Below are 25,375 nucleotides of genomic sequence, written 5' to 3'. Positions count from 1 at the left end.
TGGAAAGCTCTTAAGGAGACCCCAGAAGAGTATGGTAATGTCATCCTTAAATCGGACTCAGTAGTTGCTATCAAAGCTATTCAAAGCCCCAATACGGCAGCGGAGGAGCTCAAGAGTGTAGCCAAGGATATCATACAACAATCTATGAAGAGGGATTTTGTCTTCAGTATTAAGGTGCAGAGATCGAATGTATCAAAAGCCCATGAACTGGCGACTAGCCGTAGATCTCATGGGTAGTTTATGAGTTATTTTTCACCTCTGTCAAAAAAAAAAGTACTAACCTGTGATTTAATTGAATGTACTGTTGGCACGACTGACTAGATTCTTAAGTTCTGTTAGTACAAAGTCTGAAGGGTGGAACAGAATATGTAGCCTTAAAATCTGTCCTCTTTTATGGGCATGCAGTGTGGATCATATAACTCAGTGTTTGAGTGTTGATCATATAATCTGTCCTCTTTTATGGGGGGTTACCATGGACCGTACTGCCTATATTTAGAGGTTGGGCTTGTGGATTTTAGATAGTTGTATATATTTTACTTTGTTCATCTTCATTTAACTTAGGCAACCTCAATTCCTGTAGCCATGTAGGAGGTTCGTAATCGATTCGAGTTCATACACAAGCTTTTCTTATAAATGAACTTTCTTATAACTATCTTTAAACTTTTGTGTACATCTCAAAATTCATAATAATAATCAATCCTAAATAAATAGTCTAGCATTTTAATCGATAAACCAACTATTTTTTTTTTGACGAAATAAACCAACTAATTTATACTAATAATAGTGTGCAAATCAATAATGGCTATTCAACAATTTTTTGGAGTTCTTATAAATAAGCATGTTCATGAACATAACTTTAAACTCTTGAGACTGGTGACACATGATATTATGACATTTCTTCATTCGCTTATAAAACAGAGATGAAGGCATGAACTAATCACTCGTATAATATGCAAAAGCTGGCATAAAGAGATGTAAAAGAATAACTAGTATTTATAATAAATTACGACAACAATCAATTAACCTGTTCTCTTAAATCTGACACTGTAGTTCAAAATAAAATCATTTAAATATGTGATAATGAAACTCAAAAGCAAAAATAAAAGGGTGTAAAATTACTAAGAAAAATCTAATCACGGGACAATTTAAGGTCTACTTGAAATCTACATCTCATATCATATACGAAGTATATCAATAAGAATCCCTGAAGTTCGTCTAATGTAATTGTTCCACTGTGAGTGTGGGTGGGTAAAAGTAAAAGGGCAAAAATGGTTAGACCTTTCCATCAAGATCTGTAGAATCGGTTCCACTCTTTTGCTGCTTAGGCAACGAAAGACTTCGACGTTCTTTACCACCGGGTTTTGAGGAGGCATTGCCATACCAGATCATCCCTGCTACAGCTATGATCATACCCACGACCACATGTAAATTCAGACCCTCTTTTCCAAAGAAGATGAAGCCAAGAATCAAGACAAGGATTGTCTTCATGTGGCCGAGAACTTGGAAAGATACAGCTGTGAATCTGCCGATGCAGATAAATTGGCTAAGGTTGGTCCCAATAGCAATTGTGCATGAGAGAGTTATAAAGACCTGTGAAGACAAAGGAGAATATCATTAGCCAGAGAAACATATGAAATTATGTGGAGTAATCAAACTAGCAACATGGCTTCTCATCATCTTTATTCGGGGAGACAATTGTGATTGTAAAATAACCAAATTGACAAGCTAGAAACAAATTAGTGGTGGCAAACATTTTGGTCAAACACATCAGATTATGGTCATAATCAGGTGATAAGTCATTTAGTTCAGTTTTGGAACAGTTTGGGTCAAAAGTCAATTACTTTATTATAAATAACAAATCAATATCACGTATATTGTTTTCAAAATTTGGTAATCATGTGCGAGTCAAACTATCAGGTCGTCTAATACTAATGACATTCAAAATTAAAAACTAGGCATGCTTTGGGCTTCAAATTTTCTTCAGTTATTCAAAGACAAGCAAAGTATGCCCAAAAGGGGAGAAGAATCAACTGTATCTCACACTTGAAAGCTGTAGGTTCAAGTCAAACACACCAACAGTGGACACTGCATATAGAAAATCAAGGCACCGAGCAAGTTTCAAACCAAAAAGGGAGCCATGACTGGACTATAAAGGGATTATTATCCTTACCACAGATGGTAAAGTGTAGTTGAACGCATCAATTCTCTTATTTGTCAACCAATAGTCAACGAATGGACCCAGTAAAAGCAGGGATCCAGCCTGTACTGGTGCAGTATGACCAAGCAGATTGAAAGAACTCAGCGAATACTTCTTTTGAAGATGATGTACATACTGCAACATAAGACAACAATAATCAGACAAAGCAAAACAGTTTATAAGCTCACAACCACTATGTTGCAGCAACCAGAAATCGTAAGGGGGGCGCAAAGATTTTAAGCACATTTCAATGGTTATCAAACACCTAGTTCAGCTAGAAGCGTTTCCTCTTATTGTTTTCCTCCTTTAATTGCCTCGAGATGGAAAGTGGGGAGAGGGCCCAATCTTATTTGCAACCAGTTAATATATTCAAAGTTCCAAGTTCCACTTCATTTCTACCAAAAATATGTTGCAAACTTGCAAATATAAAGAATAAGCTGATGCATGAAAAACAAGAAGAGATGAACAAACCATCTAATATTTTCCCTCATTAGAGAACACTCACCTAGCTTATATTTGCGGACTGGCAAAAGATTAGTGTAGACTATCATACATGTCCAAACTCTTTAACAGAAAAATATCTACAATATAGGTTGATTATTGAAACTAGACCTGGTTATTGTGCGGGTTGGATCAGGGTCAGTTGCAGGCGGGTCAAAGATGGTCACATTTTATAGAATCAATTGAGGAGGGTGCTGAATCTTGATGTCATAGCAGATCTGCTGATGAGTAAAGTAGAGGAAGGTGAAAGGATAAAGGCTAAATGTTATTCCAGAGGAAAAGGGCCAAGGAGAGGGGGGGCGCACATCCATAGCTTTCAACAATCCTACTGAAACTCTTAAAACTGTCTCATTTCAGATGGAAAACCTCTTCTCTTTAACTTATGGCAATGAACACATAGTGACTTCAGTTCTTCAAGAGGAATAAAAGGCTAAAACCACTATAACACGATGGTAATTTATTTTTTATTTTTTTGAGCTGAAGTAATTCAATCAAGAAGAAGAAAGCATTCTAAAAGTCATACTCAACTGGCATTGATACACCAAAACAAAAGAAGATATGATGAATCGTATGACAGGACTCACATGAGATCAGCATTGAAACTTATCCTCCATTTTTTCATCATTGAAAATTTGTTAGATAAATAAGAAGAAACACTACATAAAATAGGGGGAAAGAATGGAACAGACAAGGATAGGAAACTGATAAACAAACGACATGCTAGATTCTGATTTAGCAAAATCTTCCAATCATACTCACTTTACTCAGAATTAACAAGTAAAAGCTGAGAACCTAATTTAATTCAGTTATATTTGTAAAATATTTACTCTAGAGATCATTAATATGCTATGTAACTTGGAACTTGAGGTTTGACGCCAAGGATAAGGATCAGAAGGGAAAAAAAGAGAAACATAAAACCAAAGCCTTAGTCCCAATGGAGTGAGCTTCAAGAACTATGAGTTTATCTAGTGGTCATCCACACATATCCTCTTCATCTGTTCTATGTAGTGCTACATGCTCTTACAAACCCACTTTATTTTATTATACTTAACTCTCTCTATCCAAGTCATCTTTGGCCCTTCTTTTAAATTCTCCATTATACATCCTTCCACTTCCTTACCAGATGCAAAGATGTGTGATTAAGTGCATACATGAACATAAGTGCAATCTTTAAATTGTAAGATTTCAAGAATGATCTATACTTAATAGGATGGATAAAGGGACTAGACAATCTAAAGATAATATAGATTTTATAAAACAAAAACCAAAAAAAAAAAAAAAAAAAAAGTATGTACAGTATTTTTTTTATAAAAGTATATTCTTCTACAAAACAAAAAAGGTTTTTTTTTTTTGGGGGGAGGGGGGTTAGAAAATTTCCACCTCTCCCAACTTGTAACATTCCACCTATTTTTTCCCTGATAAAAAATTAAAATGCATCAAATTCAGGGTACATGTGTACTTCCTCTATTCTTTTTTTATTGCAGTGTCTAGAATTTTACACTAGTCACACACACATTTTTATCATCTTTTGTGATTTATATGTTGGAAAAAATATAATCATGTAGGATCTTCTTAGATTTGTCTTGGAATATGCGAAATACTTTCAAAATATCAACTTTTATATATTTTACTAAAGTATAATTTAAGATACAAATGTTATAAGTGCAACGTTGCGATTAATAAAGAACAGAAGAAGCATTAACTTCTTGGACATTATGAATCTGTCATCATAAATTAGTGGGACCTCAATCTTGCGTTTTTGACAGCAAGAGCACACATAAAACCCTATCCACCAAATTTTCTGCTTCCTTTACCACTTACTGTACAAGCATAATCATAGAGAGAGTGCTAGGACCTAGGGAGGACTGAGGAGGGGAGAAAGAGATCCCAAACTTCATCAAAAACCCTTTAACACCAAAATAAAACCTACGCACAATTATGCAAATAACAATAGACCCATCTCGAATATACAGACACCAATGTCAATATTCAAGTCAAAATTTAAACATCCATTATTAATAGGTGGGGTAAAAAAAACCAAGATCATAGGTTGTATCCCTCGATTCTAGCTGCTTACCATTCGGAGAGTAATCCCTCTAAGACTATAATCCATAAGATAATCTTGAATTTAACAACCATAATAAGGGGGTATGGTGGTATACTGGTATGAATGCACCTCTCATCATTAATGCTCCCCTTTACTCTATTTCCCTAATTAAAGTCAATCTCCCCTTAAACCCTCACTTTGGCTGACTAGTAGTTCTTTATTTCCCTCCTCTAAAACTTTTCCTGTTTTCCATACCAATCAAACATCACTTATGTTCATCTAAAATGCAAAAGATTTTCTTTATCCATAGCTAGCTACCTATGAAAATGAAATTTTCAACATTAACAAAGTATGGGAACTAAAGGTCCTCACAAGCATAGATAGCAATGCCGGTCAATATCTTTTGTTTTTGATTTGCATGTCATAATACATTAAGGTACAATGTATTCTAATGGATCAAAAAAATTGAACAAAAGTCCAATATTAAAACATGACAAGGCATCAACAGAGGGGGCATTGAATAAAAAAACAGGGCTTGTGTCAATGAACACCAAATGAGCTAGTTAAAACAGAGTGCCACCTACTGAGATATCTAATTACATTTCATTCTAACACTAAGAGGCTTTCTTCATCATTCTTGTTCTACTTAAATCCCTCTAATGCACACAAAAACGCCTAAATTCTAAGATAAGCAATCATTTCCTAAATTCTGCATAAAGGAATGCTGAAAAGGCTGCCTAAGACATAAATATCAATTAGATGCAACACACACAATAAAACAAGTACAAGAATTACAGTGGTAATAAAGTAAATATCTATCAAATCCCTTTTCCTTCATGTAATCTTAAAGTAGAGCTTACTGGAAAATAGATAAGAACCCCAAAACTTACATATTGCTGCAGAGAAGTGCTCCAAACTGCAACCAAAGCAGCAATAAAACCTTTGGTATTTACACTGACATCAGTAACTGTGCATACACCAACACCTACAAGAACAAGTCCTATGCTGAGCTTCGTATCTCTGGAGTATCGAACTTTATCGAGCACAATCTCCAACAGGCAGGATACAGGAATCATACTCAATTTAGCAATCTGAGAAAAGGTAAAAGTTCCTTCTTAGAAATGGCATAACAGTTACAGAAACTGACAACATCAGCTTTATAAGCAAGACAAAACTAAGAGCAACCAAAATTCACCTGATAAAATCCTACTGAGTTCCACATAAGACTAACATTCATGCCCACAATTGAAAAATTAGCAAATAAAACAAATCTCAGCAGATCTGGCAGTGGCAAATGAGAGGGTTGAATATATCCAAGCCATCTGAGAACGAGTGTCATTATAGTTGTGGCAGTAAAGTGCAATCCCGTCAATGTAGTAGCTGCAACATTAAATGAAAGATTTAATCTTTCAGACTAATGATTAAATCTCAAACATTAAAAAGAAATTTAGCAAGCATGTCATATGAAGTATGTGGAAGATCAAACTTATCTAAAACCTGAAAAATACATTGGAACACATTATAAAATTGTCAGGCGCTAGCCCATAATAAATGCCATACTATTAAGGTCTAAATTCATGCTTTGCAAATTCTGTTCCCAACTTCTCTGCCTTTTCCATCACCAACCCTTTTAAAGGTAAAGTGAAGGACTGAAGGGAGCATGGATAATTCATTACTTTCCATTTTCCTTCTAATGACAGCAACCTTTCAGTCCATAAACAATTAGTAAGACTGATGGATAAGGAATCCAATAGCAAGGGAGCAATGGAGCATGGCGTGGAAGAAGTAAAACATCATAGAGCCTAAAGGGAATATATAAAGTAATTATTCTTAAACATAAATTTGCATAGATAATGTCTGTGTTTAACATGGATAAAGTGTCAAATGGTGACTTCCCTGCAAACTAGTCAAGCATTGTGCAACAAAGTGGATTTTAACCTCATCTGTGATCAATTATGATTTTATTTCCAAGAATTGTACTTATAAATTAATGATACAAGTAATGAGTAATATTGTAGAGCAAAATATTATGCTTAAGGATAGTTACCAAAACTAAACCCATAAGTGGCCATCAGAGCTTTATTGACAATAATAATTCCCACTGATGTGACGACATTGAACATCCAAGCAGATGCATCAACAGCTGCTTTCTTCTCTGCCTTGGAACTTGGAGCCATTTCTTCTTAATTCTTGAACAAAACAAATGCTCAGTCTTTGACTTTAGTTATACGATACACACCATTTCTAGTACAGAAGCAAGTCCTTATGCTTTACCACAACATCTCTGCAAAGAGCAAAATACATATTAAAATTGGAAAGTGGCATATAATATACTACCAATAATAGCATCAGGCATCACCAAACTATTCTTTCTACAATACCAAAAAGCTTAACTACTAGTATACTACTCTTACTATTGGTGTTAGTACTGCTCGTTTACTAGATTTGTCCCTTAAGTTGAATCCAAAGTGGGGGTTGTCAACAGATAAGAACAAATTTAAAGAACTAAAAGGAATAGACAGTGTGTTAGACCTTCTCAATCTAATTTGTTGAAAGACATCAAAAGTTACCCCAATAGAAAAATATAATATAGGTCACCCTTAAATATAAGAAAAAAGGATCTCAGTCTCATAATAATTTACTGTGGAACTGTGCCACACAAAATTCATCAGCTAAAAGTCTACTCCTGGTGCATTAAATGAATGCTACATAACTACATAGAGATACGAATCATTATCTGGAAACTTAATACAATTCCCTAGTTTTTGGTGTCAAAGAAATCCCTTAAAGTAATGATAATGATAGCAAGAGACACAGAAAAGCTGAGCATAACTCTAAAACCTTGACCTCTCCTCAAATCCCTCTACAGAAATAGATACAACAAAGTGGTGATATTACAACTCAACATAAAAACAAAATGCCAAATAAAGGAAAAAAAAAAAGGTAATATTTAAAAAGTATATTTCCGAATTTTATACATTAAAAGTGAATCCAACAACGTTTTAAAGATATGTCACAGTTAAATTAGTTCATTGTTCAAACTAAATTGTTATTTTGTCTCCAAGTAGCTATAAACAGCCAACCAATACAGAAGTCAGGATCCATGTTCAACAGCAATATGTGTATAAAGTAGATGTCCAATATTTAAAAAGGAAATAATTGAAGAATCACAAATGAATGACTAAGTCTAGTGATTACATACCACACTAAAAGTCTTATTTATGTAATTTAATAAAGTTTTACCTTGCACCAACATAATTATCATGTGACAGCAAAGGGTCTATGTTACGAGGTTACCAGTAAGGTGCATCACAACATAGATTGCGTAAAATGAAGATCTAATACATTTCCATGTCGACAGGTTCTCTAAAACCAACTTAGCTAAAAATAACTCTCTCATCAACCATCATTCTAACTCAAGCCTAAAGTAAAATTCCCAAAGCCAGTTAAACTCTACACCTCCCATTAACATACCTAGAAGAGGCCATGGTTGAAAGATAAATGATCAAGTCATCCTAACTAGATTTGACAAGATGTATAAAATTCTCGATATGTATTCAGCAACGATTTTCCTTTAAGAGGCCCATGGCTAAAGCTTTTTTCACCTTTTTTGGTGCGACTAGACACAAAACTAGACAATTGAGTTTCTTTACAGCCCATTGAACAAAAAAGTACTTCGGAAGTTAAGATCCAGATTACATATAACCCAATCCAACTCTTGCCTACACATATAGAAATACAACAATCAAATCTTCATCCACCACTCAAGTAGAAGGATCACCGTATAATTAACATCCCAATACTCCTAGAGTAATGTAAACATCAAAATCAACCATTTTTAAGCCGAGTTGCATCATATAACTCGAAACTTAGTAACCCTATCAATCTACTGAACCTTGATCTTCCAAAAGAGTAAGACAAATGCCCATTAAAAACAAGTTCAAATTTTCCAAATTTTTGCTCCACAAATCCCCAATAACAATTCTCAAACTTACTTCATTAAATCACCAGAAACTTTCCCAGATAAAGTAAATCACCAATTAAAAACTCCAAACAAAAACCGCTCAATTGCACATAATCATCACAATGCACAATCCACATCAAACAAGCTTAAATCTTTGACATTTTTGCACTAAAAATCACTGATACAACTAAAATTACAAACAATAATTCCAAAAAAACAAAAAAAAAACCCAGAAAAAGTAAATCATCAATTAACAAAGCCCAAAACAAAATTCATGATTGCACAATATAATAAATATATCATACAGTTGAACCCAGAAACCAAAAGGAATTGTAAGCAAAAACAAACCTTAAATTTTGTGAAGTGCAAACTGCAATACTCCGTAGTAATTAAGAGTGAACTCTGTAGATCTGTGACAAAGGAATGAAAATCAATCAAGGGAAATGTCGGAAATAATAAATGAATTGATCGAATCAGGGATTTGATTGATCGATCTCGAATTTATAGAATAATTAATCTCTGGAAATTCTGTGTGTAAATTCACAGTTTCACAGAGAGCAATGGAGTAAGAAGGAAAGAGGAGAGAGAAAGTGTAAATAAAGAACGAATGATATTTCGTACGAAGTCGACACTGGTCACTGAGTCTTCTTTTCTTCGCTGGATGGAGGCTTTGGTTGGTTGTACCACTTTTAATACGAGTATATATTAATTTCGTTTTTTTTACTTGACACATTTTTATTTTAACACTATTTATATACTTTTCTACCCTATTTTATACTTTATACATAATAAAAATTATAATCATGTCGGATTTTGTTACATTCGTCATGATATATATTTTCAAAATATCAATTTTTCATAAATTTTCATTATCGATAACTAAAGATATTAATGGTTACATTTGTGCATTGGCAAGATCGGAGGAAGAATACTTTTGGTTTCGTGAATTGAATCTACTGTGGAGTACAAATGTTACCGAGAACTCCAAACTTTTTATTTGCAACAATGTCTCAATACAAAAACTAGTATTCCCCTTGACTGGCGATGACAATAGGTCGGATTTAGAGCGGATTATGCTAAATTCGACTTCGGCCTTAGAGGAAGTTGAGGCTAAATCTGACTCCGACTTCGAGGCTCTAGACTCTGATCCAGAATTTAATATTCGGCCTCGACTCCGATCCGACCCGACTCTAAAAAAAATTCCCTGCTTATTCAATATACTTTGAGAAATTGGGCTATTTGGGTTTTTGCAACCCACACCACTGTCACCACAACCCACACCTAAATCTCCAATCCATCGGAATCAGACATTTATTGAAGTTGGATTTTTTGTAGGATCCGATTGACTCCGACCTTCCTCTGACTCGGAGTCAGATTATAATTACGAAGTCAGACTCGAATCGTTACCTCCGTCCCTTTGGGGTTTTTTTGCTTAATAAATGTTACATTTGGGTTGGCAGCTTTGTACATTTGTCAAGGCAAAACTTTGCCATTAATATGTTTAATTAAATATTTGTAAAAATTTTATGGTAAACTTTTTTATGTAAACATTGTTGTTTAGTGTAAAAATTACCCCAAAGCGTGGACCAATCCCATAGTGACACATGGCCTAATAAATGGCGACACGTGTCACTATAGGAAGATGACATGTATGCAAGCCCTGCAAAGAGCACCTGAAAAAGAGAGAAAAGGGTCTCCTTATATCAGGAGGCCCAAATCCTGAGAAAGCCGCAAAATGGCGCCCCTAGGACACGTGTCCTCTCCTTATTGCGCCGCCAATTAGAGTGCAGAATATTAGGGCAACAACCCTAAAAATGCACAATTCCTCACCCCTATAAATACCCCAAACATTTTATGATAGGGGGTGGATTGTGACATAACATTCAATAGAGCATTAAAAAACTTCAGCTTCTCTCTACTTTCTCTCCCTAGCTTTTCCGATATTCGGTTATTAACTTAAACGTTGGAGGCGGATATTCTAGTAACGGGATATTCGTGTTTTGTAGGTGTCCGGGCCGTCTATCCGAAGAGCGCGCGTGACCAGTGTCCCTAGGGAAATCACAAAAATACATGAAACAGTTGTGAACAACATATTACATGATTAAATCTGTATATTATACATTAGTAAATAAAAATCAAGTTAAAGGTAATACGGAGTATATAAATAGTGTAAATTTTCAAGTGTAGCATTTTTAAATTACGGTGGAGTAAGGGCATGTTTTCTTCAGTTTATGTTCAGTTCAGTTCAATTCAACTCCAATAAGTTCAGTTCAGTTCTTATCTTAATTTCCTTCTCTCATAAAATATTCAGTTCAGTTCAACTCCAATAATTTAGTTCAGTTCAGTTAATCACAACAGACCCTAAAACTTGATTAGTAAAATAAAGGGTATGTGATTAAATGGAGGAGAGAGAAAGTGGGATGATTGATAATTCACCACAACCCACCTTCCCAACACCCAAAACCCTACTAGCCCACCCCACCTACTATTTTTTAGAGGGTTTTGGCAATTAGTCTAAGGTGCACCCTTGTGCACTTAGATAGGTGTAATAACACAGCCCAAAAACCCAATTACACATAACCCAATTAAAAAAAGCCCTAAAACTAGAAAAACATAAAAACTGCAATACACACACCCACACCCAATACACTCACCCACACCCAATAAATGTAACGTCACTTCCAAACTCAAAACTCTTCTTCTTCTATATGATTTTCTCTCTCCTCTTTTTCACTTTCTCTCTCCTCTATTTCATTTTATCTCACTTAAAAAACTGCAAAAACATCAATGGACATTAGAGAAAAGATGCAAAATCAAAATGATCCTCCCTAAAAAAAAGGCAATTTTATGTAAATTTCACTCAATTTTGTTTGAATTTATATCATTATCACTTAATTTTGTTTGAATATTGTTCGATACTCTATTGTTCGAAATTTTTTATTGGAATTGTCAAAAAAAAAAATAGTGAAATCAAACAGGTACCTTATGTTCACATTTTGAAATGCATATGTTCATATTTTGAATTCTTATGTTCATATACTGAATCCTTTTGTAAACTTTCTGAAATGCATATATTCACTTTCTAAATCCATATGTTCATATTTCTTATGTATATGTTCACCTTCTGAAATGCTTAATTATGTTCATACGCATTAAAAAATGGACCATACGCATTAAAAAATGGACCAATGCATATGTTCATATTTTGAATACGTATGATGCATATGTTTCATAATCATATTTATTTTTTATTTCTTTAATTTTTTTTATGTTCATAATTAAATGCCTTATATTCATAATAATATTTTATATGTTCATAATGTAAATATTCATAGTAAATATTTATTGTTCATAAATATACTGATTAAGTCTGTTTATGCATATGTTCTCTTTCTTAATAGCATATGTTCATATTTTTTTACGCATATTTAAAGAACCTATGCATATGTTCATATTTTGCATGATTATGTTCATTGATAAAAAAAATGAAGAAAATAAGATGAAACACATATGAAATTGATCAAAGCTAAAAAAAAAAATCAATTCATATGAAATCAAAAAATCAGATAAAAAACCAATTCCATATTGTAAGGAACAGATTCAATTGTTAAATCAAAACAAAACAAGAAAAATAGAAAAAAAAAACAGAGGTAAAAGGAATTAAAGAAGGAAGGAGAAAAAACAGAGTATAATTTGTGAATTCAAAGATTCATATAAACCTTAATCAATTGAAATTAAAGCACAAAATCGAAGTTCACAAAAAAATTCATACTTAATAACTAATTTCATGTTGTAAGAAACAAATTCAATAAAAAAAAGTGTAAAAAAGGGGAAAAAACAGAGGAGAGAGAAAATAAAAAACGAAGGAGAAAAATAGAGGAGAAGAAAGCAAATTTTCATTTTTTCAAAAGCTAATGTTCATATTGTGCTGTTGTTACACCTATTTCTAGGTGCATGAGTGTGCACCTAAAAATATGTGGGATTTTGGACTGAACCGGACAGAAAATCACAAAATGTAATTTCAAGACCCGAAAATCGTTAGTCGATTCGGTCTGATCCAAGATAGTCCGGTCCGATTTTTCGATCCGAACCGATTTATAAACACCCCTACCAAATAGGTATATAACTTCCCTTTCTTTAAAGTGTCAACTCTTTTGCTCTCTCAGACTCGTAAGTCGTAAGTACTACTGTACTGGTTAATTCTTGGTTGCGGCGAGCTCTAAAGACTTATCAATGGCGACGGAGCTTGAAGAATTGCTGGATTTTTTATCTGCCCCTTCTCCTCCAGTAAGTTTCTCAACCAAAACCTTGTTTTTTCTTTCATTTTTTTTCTTCAATCAAACTTTATTCAACAAACTATCTAGCGAAAATCAATCTATTTTGTATATTTGGATGTACCCTTTTGTTAAATTAATCAGCTACAATCTTCTACAATATAGAATTGTAATAAAATAGTTTTTTTTTTTTTTTTTTTTTTTTTTTTTTTTTTTTTTTTATATCTAAAGGCTGTCAAGAAGTCTTCGGATTTGGCTGTCATGTTATATATATATGTGAGAAAAATCTAGTAGTGAAAAACCCTTTAATTGTTTGCATACTACTATACTAGAATGGTTTGACTCAGGTGCAAGCGAGGTAGCTTAGTTAATTTTTAAGCATATGGGAGTGGTGCCAAGGATTTGGGATCGAATCCTGTCTACATCATTGCCCATGGTGGCTCCATATACACCAATAACCATAAGGTGGAAACCATAGTAGGTTTTGGGGTTTATATAGAAGCAACTAGGCAAGTACTCAGGCCGATGTCGAAAACCTTTCTTATTAAAATATATGGCAGTAAATGAATAAGGGGAGTATTAGGGAGGTTTGAGCAGGTAATTTGAAGCTACATTGGTGTGCAACAGGCTGCAAGGAAATGTTGTAAGAGGCAATAAATCTTGCAAATGTCGAAAGTTTGATCTTTTTGGCACTTGTGTAAAGTACCTCACGAGTCGACAGGCACCTGAGTTTTGATTCAGATACTTTACGCTCTCTTGGGATTGCAAAGCCAACATCAACCAGGATATAATTTTGGGATAGAGGTGGAATTAGCATGAACATATAATTAGTTGTTGAATATGAACAGTTGAACTTGAGCATATAACTTTAACTTGCAATTGAATTTCAAGGAATTATCTTTGGAAACCATTGAGGGGCCTTTAATGTTGCTGTTTTGTTATTAACTTTAAATATGTTCTCAGTGTTTCCAATATTATTTTGTGTGGCTTCTAAGGACCTGTTAAAAAATATGCAGGTGAAAAGGGCCGCTGTGGACATTGTTCGTAGCTTAACTGGGTCTGAAGATGGAATAAAGTCCCTTGCCCAGTATTCCAAAGTGGTTCTGCAAAAACTATCTGACCTTTTGGGGGATCCAAAGGTGAAGTCAACTTCTCCCTTGACTCTAAGACTTCAACCTTTTGATTTAGTCCTCTTGGAACTAAAGCATTCTCGGTTTATTGTGAATAGCTAAAATGGAGAAATGGAAGATAACTCTCAAGTTGCTTAGAAGATTATATTGAAGAATTGACCAAATTCTAAAATCTAGAGCATGAGTCCACTTCTGAAATACTAAATTGTTCATGTTATCCTCTATATAAGGGTATACATGGTCATTGTTAATGATTGTTGAGTTATTTATGGAGGGTTATGAAGACACATAATCATAGTGTAATTAACTCAACAAATAAAAGAAAGAATAAAAATGGCTGGGAAATGTGAATAGTCCAGTTTGTCAGCTTTGGTAAACAATGGTATCTTATTTGCTGCCCCAGTCATTGGTATATTGTTTCAATGGGCTCATGGGCATCTTATATTGTTTCTTAGTTACATTCTGTTTATTGGGCTTAATGTTCTGTGCTTCTATATGAAAGCTATGTATTTTGTTTGTATAATAGGTAAAGCATAGTTTCTTATAACAGTGTCTCACAATAAGTCATTAACTGTGTTGTAAACAATAATTTGCAGTGAAATTAGTCATACAGTACTGTGTATGTATGAGGCTTACTATTATTCTAATTGCAGGAAGTATCAGAACCTGCTGCAGAATCACTTGTAAATTTATCACAGAATTTAGATCTGGCAGGCCAGATGGTATCTATAGGAATGGTTAAGAAAGCCATGGACCTCTTATATAAGCCTGAATCTGCTATTCGAAGATTGCTGGTTATGCTTCTAGTAAATCTTACTCAGCTGGATGCTGGTATTGCTTCCTTACTTCAGGTGCTTTGAGTTAATTTATGCTGTTGTCACCAATGTTTAATTTCAATTCATGATCTATAATAGATTAAGAGCACATTTAAATTGTCTCACATGTTTCTTGGTATCTCTTACTTTGATTGAATTTCTGAACGGTCCGAAACTTCCTAGCTCAATTTATGAAAAGCCTCAATATTTATATTTTATTTTATTTTGTGGAGAAGACGGGTTTTAGTTTTATTGCTCCTTTGGTGGGCGAGGATTTGAGATTTCAGCACTTTGTCCTATTTCTTTGGACATGATGGGTTTTGGTTTTGTCGCTCTTTTGGTGGGTGAGGATCTTTATGATAATGCTTTGCTTGCTTACAGGTTGAAGATGAGAAAGTGCAGGGGCTTTATGTGATGAAGCTTGTGAGGTCGTTTTGTAGATCTCCTGATGGGAGCAAAGGTTTGTTTGATTAGCTTGAAGCTGGATATTAATTTTTATTCACACAGTTATCAATTTTAGCAAAGAGTTAGCATGGAGCAATAAATCTTATCCTTGTCTCTTCAGAGTATAGAAGTTTGATCTTGCCCAATGAGTAGATCACCAACTAAACATGTCCATTCTATATAACCAATAAAATTTCCGAATACTGTTGAAGACTACTCTATTAGTAAGAGTGGGACAAAGTTTAAATTACTAGGTTGTGTGCGTGCATGTGAGTTTGCATGAATGATCTTGCAGACGTAAACTGGATATAAGTAAAAGAATGACAAACACAGCAAACTAGGCATGTGAAGGGTATAAACTGAACAATGAATTTTTTAACAGGTTTCAAGAAGAATAGCAATGCCCACAATATTTGATCTACATAAGTCATTAACATATCCCATAACTATAAAGTTTATGTTATGTTAAAATCTAATCGTATAATCTCATTTCTAATCGGAGCAAAACATTTCTAAAATTTTTGCAGTATACTCCTTCCTTTGTAAGTACCTTTTGAGCTGAACTTGTTTGTTGAAGTAGTAGTTGGTTACATTAATATCCAAAAACCAGCCAGTGATATCTCATTACTATGATTACATTACTATTACGATGTGATGAGTGATAACTGATAATGATCGTCTAATACTTTTGTTATTAGTAATATCTCATTACTATTAAGACATTACTATCTCATTACTTACATGGAGTAAAAATGGTAATTTTACTCAAATGGACAAATGATGTTTTAATGAAATGATTATCTCCTTTGATGCCTAAAGTAACAAAATCCAAAAATTATTCTGCATTAAAATAATTTCAAATTTCTTGTGTTAAGATTTCTTCTTGATTCTCTTTCTCCTCATCACTTATTTCTTTTTGTGCTTTTTATCTGTTTTGCTGTGTATGTTTTCCCCATTGTTGGCATCTGACATCTCTGTTGTGCTGCATGTGTTATTAGATGATCCATTTGAGCATGTTGGCTCTATACTTGTGAACATTTCAAAGAAAGAAGCAGGAAGGAAAATTTTGTTGGATCCCAAACGTGGACTTTTAAAGCAGATAATTATGCAATTTGACTCGACCAGTTTACTACGGAAAAGGGGGGTATGTTAAACAAATTTGAGTGTTTTATCTCTTTGTTGATGACTTCATGCTTTCGTCTACTTGGTGCTTTAATTAAGTCTTTTTATATCTTATAGCTGGATAATATTGAAAATGCTTAAGATTGAGACTCCAGTTTCAAAGCATCTCCCTGTAATTGAGAGATTTGAGTACTGCTTTTCAGTTAATGGAATAATAGATGCACAAACATTGGAAAGTCGTGAAACTATATTCATGTCAGGTCTGATATGCTATTATTACATTTATAAATAGAGGCATCTACTAGTCTACTAATGCTATTATTACATTATAATATTATATCAGAGGGGCTAAATGGGATGTATAAGGTTTCTTCAAAGTTTATTTGTTTAGTTTGATGATCTTTTTTGTTTCCTGAAAGATTTAATTTTCTTTAGAATGCATCTAATTTGCTTGGACCTCTAATTAAGAAGTAGAACAAGTTCATGTTAAAAGGAACATGATCAGACAACACCTATTAGGTTAAAGAGTTTTTATTTTTATTTTTATTTATCAGCAGTAAATTTTTTATTTCTTGCAATCAGGTCTCAGGGACTATCCGAAATTGCTGCTTTGATGCTGAAAATCAATTGGCAAACTTGCTGTTAACATCAGAATTTCTGTGGCCGGCTCTTCTATTGCCTGTTGCTGGAAACAAGGTAACTCATGGTGTAGCTTGTTGAATTTCATCTCTTGTTTTATGAGGCTGTTGTCATTGATTTACTTCGCATCAAACTCCCTATGTTTGTTGTTTATGGATGCTTTTCTGTAGGGTAATCTGAATATCTGATGCTTCTAATCAGTAGTTTTATCTTCCTTTAAAATTCTTTATAATAAATGTCACATACAGTAGAGGTTTAGCTATGAATCTAGCATTAAACTTTCTGCACTTTCAGTTAACCAAACTGCTCACTGTAAGATGTACTCAACTTCTCACTTCTAAGTGGCACCAATAATAAGAAGATATGTTAAAAGTAACTCTAAGTGGCATTAATAATAAGAAATTGCGTTTAAAGTAGTATGAAGTTATAGTGATAGAGACTAGAATTGATGTTATGGAGAAAGTGACTTTACCCTGAAAATTTCAATGAGAAGCTTTTTGTTTGGGGAGCGGGGACTTCTCAAAAAGGGAAGTGGAAAGGTTAATATAGGACGAGAACAGTATATACATTCAGCCTGTGCTTGTCTAGGTCAGTATGTTGGCCATTTTTTACCTTTTCATGAGATAGTATTTGATTTTGCCTCATTTTAACTTTGTACAGCATATGTTTATTTCCTTAGTTTGTCTTATAAATTGTTTAAGTTTCATTTGCTTGTATTTTGCCTTTTACTTCAGGTATATAACCAGGAGGACACATCCAAGATGCCTTGTGAACTTGGAAATGCTCTCTCAATTGAGCGTGATCGAGTTACTGATGTTGAGATTCGTGTTCAGACATTAGAGGCAATTTATCTGATTGTCTTACAGGTAAAATGCAAATGTTTTACTGAAAAAATACTAACCTGTGTTTTCTATGTTGACCTTATGCAACTACTGAGTACTTACTAGCCTACATGAATCACTAGGTTGTAATATCACTTGTCTACTCACCAAAAAATGTTTTTTTTTTTTTTTTTTTTTTTTTTTTTTTTTTTTTATAAATATTTTAATATTTTTTCTGTAAGATCGATAGTCCCTTATCTGAAGAAAGGTGATAGAATGAGCTTTCCCCTCTCCCCTTTTACCCAGCAGAGCATAACCGGACAATAGGAGAGTGGATGGATACAACATAATATTTTCTTGGAATTGCATTGGCTCTTTCTTACATTATATTTAATGCCCCCCGAAGACTAGCTGTTGTCCTCTGTCCCTTCATTTTCTCTTGACTGAATTTACCTTCTAATTCTTTAGTGAACGCGAATTATTCCAAGGCTTAAGTTGCTTTGACTTGGATATGTGTCCAAGTTTGTCAGTGTGTGACTTGGCTATTTCATGAAAAAATCATTATTTAATTTGGTCAAGAGTAAAGGGTGGAAGTGTCCTATTCATGTACAAGTAGTCCAGTATTGAGGATCCGACATGGATACTTGAGGTAAAATGAAGAGTTCAACTGTTCAAGGTACACAAGGCACAGTAGTAAGTAGTGAGTGTTATTTTATTAGCTTTACTGAGTTCCCATTACAGATATATATCATCTCATAAAATTGGATATGCTGCCTCTTTTCAACTGTTTTTTTTGTTTTACTTATTTTTTTTATTGTTGGAAGAGTGAAGACCTCAATGTTTGGAAAACATTTTAAGCATTGTAGTCTGATTGTATTTGCAGGAAGCTGGTCGAAGGGCCTTTTGGTCAGTAAATGGTCCAAGGATTTTGCAATTAGGGTATGAAGATGAGGAGGATCCAAAAGTTATGGAAGCCTATGAGAGAGTTGGCGCCTTGGTAATCCACCACATTCTTCCTACAACTTTTTTTCTTTCTTTCTCTTTCACTCTCTCGCTTTCAGGGGTTGAACTTAACCTTACATTTTTTTTATCACTTGCTTATCAGTTGGTTGATACGAGTGGGACAGAATAATGGCCAACATCAACATCAATATACATGGACATGTCAATTCAAGTGGTGTTCGCAAGGATAATATACTTCGCCATAGGTTATAATTTTCAAGCTCAGACATGTTTTTGATCTTGTAGAAATTGAAATCGTGTCATTGTGTGAAAGATCTGAAAATTGGTTCATGGATGCCTCTCATGTTAACTGTTGTGATATTTTCAATTACCTTGAAAGCTTGTTATTGCGCAATTTGGATACTTTATTTATGCACTCTGAATAGGACACTTCCACCCTATATATCCTGAAGCAAATTGTGTAGCATATTGCGCAGTGATATCAAGACCATCAGAATTTGCCCAAGATTAACTTTTTTTTTTTTTTTTTTTTTTTTCGTCTTGGTCTCTTGCTTAAATTAGTTTAGGGTTTAATCATTTGACCTCGAGAGAAGGCATTCCTAGTAACATTTAATGTCTAATCTGAACAGATGCAACTTTCCTTCATATAGTTGTCATCTATGTACTACTCTTCATCATTTGATGATCTGATCCTCCTATTCGTTCTTCATATCTTCCTAGTCTTCATCCTCCTCTTCGTCGTTGCCTTCCTCCTCCTCTTTGTCATCACCTTCCTCTTCTTCATCCTCCTCCACCTCTTCGTCGTCACCTTCCCCCTCTTCATCCTCCACCACCTCTTTATCGTTGCCTTTTTCCTCTTCATCCTCCACCACCTCTGTCATTGCCTTTTTCCTCTTCATCCTCCACCACCTCTTTATCGTTGCCTTCCTCCTCTTCATCGTCCTCCTCCTCCTCCTCCTCCTCTTTGTCGTTGCCTTCCTCCTCTTCATCCTTGACCTCCTCTTCTTTGTCATATTCAGGGCAATTATCATTTGAGTTACTGTCATTTTCTTCAGCCTCAATATCGCTTTCATTGGGACCATCATCCTCGAAATCTTGTCGAGCATCCTCATCGGTTGTGTCTTCATCATCCTCAACATCGTCATGCTCATCCTCATGATGTTCATCATTGTCTCCACCGTCATCATCTTGTGTATAGACAAGCTCTGCCTCAAGGCTGTGAAAAATTGCCAAAATTCATGAATAACTTGACAGCTCCACAAGTTACATTTTGTAAATGTTTTTAAAACTATATTATATACAAAGTATTGATAAGTTTCAAATCAAAGTCGATTTGGCGATACAACATGCTATGAAATACTGAGTATCTAGAAACCATGTAAAAACTTTTTCTTTAGTCCCTTACTCATCTACAGTACTTGATAATAAAAGATAGTGAAGTAAGTATACAACATGCTAAAAGGGATATATAGATTATAGAGGAGTACATATGAATTAATGAATTAATTTACATATACTTACTATTAGTAATAAACTAATGAATTAATTTGTAACACAAGTAGTAAACAAGACATAGAAAGAGAGAGAGAGAGAACCTTTGCGGATGAGACATGACGGGCAATAGAATTAGGATTGTCATTGTTATCCAATATCAAGCTTAAGCATAGAACAGTGTTAAGGCTCTCAATTGTTTACCATAACAAATTTTTCATCATTGTTTTCATATATATATATATATATATATATATATATATATATATATATATATATATATATATATATATATATATATAAAATGAAATGAGTAAGGGAGATTATGTATTTATATTGTTGTGTGATGAAATGCTAAACTAGATGTATGTTATTATATATAAGTCATGAACTTGAGAATCATAACAAATTTCTCAACTACCTAACAACTTATCAAAGAGTAAGAGATAACTCAAGTGGTTAGTGCTTTCCTCCCGGTTCCAAGAGATCTGAAATCTATTCTCACCCCTGCCCTTGTGTCTCTCTAACACCAAAAATAAATTAAAAAAAAAAAACTTTTTACATAACAATTATGCAGAGCTAATTTACATAATAATTATGCAAAGCTAATTTACATAACAAACTTTTTCACCTCTCAATAGTACCAGTGTTACCGTTTAGTAGTATTAATGACAGGTGTTTAGTACTATTGGGAGCATGAAAAGCACTACTGAAAATGTTTAGTAGTATCTTTTTTCCTCTAAGTAGTACTTTCAATTTGTTATTATTTACAAAATTGCCACTGATATGTCTTTATTTATGCATATGCCTTTAAACTCCCTCGGATTACATGTACAAAGACTATGAACACTCATTCTTCAGCATAATGTACATGATACAAGATTCTCTCAGCCATTCACCAAGGCATGATACACTTTTTGAGTCAAAGTCTAATGCAATCAACTATAGCATATTTAGCATGAACACTCATGCAAATTGTATGTTGAAGACTTGAAGCATAGTATTCTCAACCAATGTGACTATGTGAGTCGGTAAGTATTCTACAATGCTAAAAGAAGTATAAGTTTTTGGTAAATAGTTGTTAACATATACTTCATATAACTTAGCCTATCTACTATAGATATTAAAAATATATATAATTCCTTTTACCACTACCCTACCTCTGTTACATGAACCACTATCAGACAAAATATATACTATATACTACCTCTGTTATATATATAGTAGTAGTAATAGTGTTTTGACCTAATCAAAACGCTAACTGCTAATTTAAATACTATTGCCAAACAAGGCGATAATGGTATGATCATGGTAAATTTTTGTTACATGTCTTTTATAGAACAAATAAATACAACTTATGTTTGCAATTTTTAGTTTGAACCACAAATCTTTATAAATTGGAGTTTGCGATGCGATTTAGTTTTGAAATATATGTAGACAGTAGACAGCAAAGCACAATTTGGTCAAAATTCCAAAGTAAACCGTTATTTTAAACAGTAAAAAAAAGTAATTTGGTACGAATTATAAATTTTACTGTCTAAACCGCACTCTAAACATTCCTCCTATCCCACTAATCCACTGCCCCATTGACACATGGGCTCACGGGGGTGTCAAAAGCACACCCGACCCAATTCGAAAAATATCCGATTCAGATTTGGACTCGCGTGGACATAATAATTTAATAAAACTCAACTATAAAAATTTACCCGACCCGACCCGACCATATCAAACCCGATCCGATTACCCGAACTGACACCCGCTCAACCACCCCCTCCTTTCAAATTACAACATAGTCCAACTCCCAACTTATATAGGCTTAATGGCTTATTATAGCTTGGCGTAGTCTCCCGCCACTAAACACCCGCCAACTAAAAATTTCAAAACTCAAAAGACAATGCTTTCATTCCCGCCATCTTTACCTCTATTTACCCTTCTCCTTCAACCTCCTTCCTCATTCCTCATTTTCTTTCTCCTCTTTCAACAATCAACCCTCTTCACAAAATTCAAACCCTAATTATCATTTGTTATTAATATTCGATTTGATCGATCAATGGACATCACTAACATAGCAAAGAAGCTAGACCTTGCCGGTAACAAGCCTGTCGTTCGTAAAGCTGCTGAGTTCCGCCGTCTCTCCGATGTCAAGTTCGATTCATCTGCTCTCGGCATCGTATGTTATTTCTCCTCATTTTCGCATTTCTTTCTTAGCATCATTTAAAAAGTTTTAAGATTGTTGAAACCCAGTTTTTTTAATGTTCAGGGTGAGATTTGCAAGGCTATCATTTGCTTAGAAATTGCCGCCAACAAGTGGGTTTTCCTCCAATTATTATCCCCATAATCAATTTTGATTTTTGTTAATTGGATTGCTTATTTATTGGTTGGATTGTTTGTAGATATGAAGTTATATTTGATCGGCAAAGTGCGATTAAATTGAGTGGGATGTCAGAGAAAGCTTATACCAGATCGTTTAATTCTTTGCAGAATGTTCTTGATGTCAAGTGGGTTTCTTTTACGTTTGATTTATTCTATGATTTGATTGGATGTTTTGGGGTTTAACGAATTTGATTTGATTTTGTTTAGGAATAATTTGGATGTGAGAGAATTGGCAATTCAATTTGGATGTGTTAGGATTATTCCTTTTGTGCAGAAAGGATTGAAAATGTAAGTATTTCCAGAAAAATGTTGTTTGTGTGAATGAGCAATTGCTGGGTTTAATGAGAATTTGAGGATTCATGAACTTTATTGATTTGCCCATCAAATGTTTGATAAAATGCCTCAATGGGATGTTTTCTTGTTCAAGAATAGGTTGAATTGGTAAATTTGGTATTTATGTTGATTGGTATATTGTGTTATCAGTTGCCGTTGAGCTTGTAGATGAGGTTCTCATAGGTTGCCAAATTAGGGTGTGTAAAAATGTGTATAAATTGTTGTGTTTGAGAGTTTTAATTGTGGTGCTTTGTTGATATTACTATTAGGTACAAAGCCCGATTCTTTGCTTCGCTCCCAGTTAGTAGGCGAAGTAGCACTGATTTCAGTAGACCCGTGTTTATGGCAGTGGCATTTTATCTATGTGCTAAGAAGCATAAGGTATGCACTTCTTGTTCAAGCCCATTTCAGTGCTATAAGTGTAATGTGAGCGTTTGGTTTTCTTTTAGCAATCGTTGCTAATTGTATCTTGTTTTTCTTTGACAGCTTAAAGCTGACAAAGTTAAGTTGATCGAGCTTTGTGGCACTTCAGAATCAGAATTTTCTAGTGTAAGCACTATTGTGTATTTGAACATCCTTGAAATCTTTTTTTAACTTGCTTTGTTTTGGGTGTACTAATAGTTGAAGATTCAATTGTAGGTTTCTAATTCGATGAAGGACCTATGTCATGATGTTTTTGGAGTTTTGAAAGAGAAAAAAGACCCCAAAGAAGTAAAAGGGAACCGAGGTACAAACTCAGTTATTCTTTTGATAATTCTTAGTACTTGTCTTTTGGTTTACTAAACTGAATTGCTCTGATATTTTGCCACTAACAGAACTATTGGATGCGTTTCCTGAAAAAAGAGGATATGATGATGGAGGATATACCTCTGATGAGGACAATGAGGTACTTTTGAATAATTTTTGTACTTTTTACATATAGATCAAGTTACAGATATAGTCAAGAGCTAACCACATCGAACTAGCTATGTTACTTGGACTGTAAAATTCACCACCTCAAGTGCCTTTGTTGGGTCCTCAATATTTCAACATGGGCTTTGACACAAAGAGAGAATTCAATTAAAAAGCATAGAATATTAGATTGTGTTTCACTAGTGTACTAATACAAGGACTGCTAGTGTACACGATTCCAATTAGCATAGTATATTAGATTGTGCAAGAACCCAAGCTGATAATAGTTATTTGGATTTGTGGAGAGGTACTAAGTGTTTTAATAAGTTCATCAGACCACCTGAGGCATTCCACAAACTCACCCAAGTCCCCTGCTCCATAAGTATAAAACATGATTCTGTTGATCAATTCCCCCCCCCCCCCCCTCAACAACACACACACACTTTCTAGGTGGATGTTAATTTACCTGAGTTAACTTCCACAGTTTTGTGTATTAAACATCATAATGAGCATGTGAAAGGACTCATGCACTGAACTACTGAAGCAATTAATTTTTTTCTACATTTCACCAATTTAGTAAAAGCAAATCTTTTAATGTAATGTGGTTAACTAAAATATTCTCTATTATGTCTAAATGGATCTCTTAAATTTACAATAGATGCCACGTTGGCTGCTTCAGAGCTATCAGACAGTATATCTGGTAGAAATTTAATAAGTTGACCTTGGAAAAGTTATTACTTCTAAATCAGTAGCTGGTAATGTGTCTAATTCATCGTTAATATTACTTGCAGCCTTCAAGCTACAAGAAACGAAAGAGAATGGAGAAACATGATTATGAGGAGTGGAAATCAACTGTGGTTTCATCAATTAACCAGAAAAATGATAAAGAGGGTATGATTTCAGATTCTAATGCTATGAAAGATGAACAATCTAGCTTAATTATGATGTTTCTGTTTCTTGACTTTTTCATACATTCCTTTTCAGTTACTACAAAGCGGACAAAGCAAGCCCGCTTGAACTTTCCAACGATAGCTCGTGATACTCAGGATTTGAAGGTTACATAGCTATGTCCACAATTTTGTCCGGTGTCAAGATTTTAGAATTTGAAGTTGCTCATAACACCTGTTTTCTGTTCGAAGAGGCGAGGATTCGGTTTTTATCTGCTATATGATTCTGATTTCTCATCCACTTCTACAAAAGGTGTAATTGTTGCTGAACTTTCATGTTACAATGTACAGAACATATAAATTTAAGTATTTAACATGACAAAGCTGATATAATTATAAAATTATTCATCTGCCAGTCAACATACATGAGCCTAAGCAACATCTGGTTCTTCTATTCTTTTCTATAAATCTGTATAGATAAGA

The 25,375-nt window shown here is 34.1% G+C and overlaps 4 protein-coding genes across 5 annotated transcripts; 2 read left to right on the top strand and 2 right to left on the bottom strand.

Annotated features, from left to right (window-relative positions):
- Positions 1-992: 992 nt before the first annotated feature.
- On the bottom strand, positions 993-9,408 carry LOC110690400 (UDP-rhamnose/UDP-galactose transporter 6). The gene is made up of 7 exons (XM_021867218.1): positions 9,331-9,408; positions 9,058-9,119; positions 6,793-7,029; positions 5,941-6,125; positions 5,636-5,836; positions 2,171-2,332; positions 993-1,590 (listed from the first exon to the last, which is right to left on the bottom strand). The coding sequence occupies exons 3-7, from the start codon at positions 6,920-6,922 to the stop codon at positions 1,273-1,275; spliced, it is 996 nt and encodes a 331-aa protein (XP_021722910.1). The 5' UTR covers positions 6,923-7,029; positions 9,058-9,119; positions 9,331-9,408; the 3' UTR covers positions 993-1,272.
- Positions 9,409-12,839: 3,431 nt separating this feature from the next.
- LOC110690398 (protein HGH1 homolog) lies at positions 12,840-19,324 on the top strand. Of its 2 annotated transcripts, XM_021867214.1 has the most exons (9): positions 12,840-12,996; positions 14,000-14,122; positions 14,767-14,964; positions 15,310-15,388; positions 16,371-16,516; positions 17,077-17,190; positions 17,868-17,999; positions 18,838-18,951; positions 19,060-19,324. In XM_021867214.1, the coding sequence occupies exons 1-9, from the start codon at positions 12,943-12,945 to the stop codon at positions 19,084-19,086; spliced, it is 987 nt and encodes a 328-aa protein (XP_021722906.1). In that variant the 5' UTR covers positions 12,840-12,942; the 3' UTR covers positions 19,087-19,324. The 2 variants fall into 2 exon arrangements, with proteins under 2 accessions (XP_021722906.1, XP_021722907.1); XM_021867215.1 differs by lacking the exon at positions 15,310-15,388 and having other exon boundaries at positions 14,767-14,944.
- Positions 19,325-19,422: 98 nt separating this feature from the next.
- Positions 19,423-20,633, bottom strand: LOC110690399 (acidic leucine-rich nuclear phosphoprotein 32 family member B-like). Its single transcript, XM_021867216.1, has 2 exons — positions 20,513-20,633; positions 19,423-20,133 (listed from the first exon to the last, which is right to left on the bottom strand). The coding sequence occupies exons 1-2, from the start codon at positions 20,554-20,556 to the stop codon at positions 19,776-19,778; spliced, it is 402 nt and encodes a 133-aa protein (XP_021722908.1). The 5' UTR covers positions 20,557-20,633; the 3' UTR covers positions 19,423-19,775.
- A 1,334-nt stretch (positions 20,634-21,967) lies between these two features.
- LOC110690588 (origin of replication complex subunit 6-like) lies at positions 21,968-25,349 on the top strand. The gene is made up of 10 exons (XM_021867448.1): positions 21,968-22,578; positions 22,669-22,715; positions 22,802-22,906; positions 22,989-23,069; positions 23,384-23,495; positions 23,601-23,663; positions 23,754-23,841; positions 23,930-24,000; positions 24,797-24,896; positions 24,990-25,349. Exons 1-10 carry the CDS (start codon positions 22,459-22,461, stop codon positions 25,067-25,069), a joined length of 867 nt encoding a protein of 288 aa, XP_021723140.1. The 5' UTR covers positions 21,968-22,458; the 3' UTR covers positions 25,070-25,349.
- The last annotated feature ends 26 nt before the right edge of the window (positions 25,350-25,375 follow it).

This window comes from Chenopodium quinoa, unplaced genomic scaffold (assembly GCF_001683475.1).
Source record: "Chenopodium quinoa cultivar QQ74 unplaced genomic scaffold, ASM168347v1, whole genome shotgun sequence".
Lineage (NCBI taxonomy): Eukaryota > Viridiplantae > Streptophyta > Magnoliopsida > Caryophyllales > Amaranthaceae > Chenopodium > Chenopodium quinoa.
The sequence above is the reverse complement of the archived record's forward strand: the minus strand, read 5'-3'. Positions and strand labels throughout refer to the sequence as shown.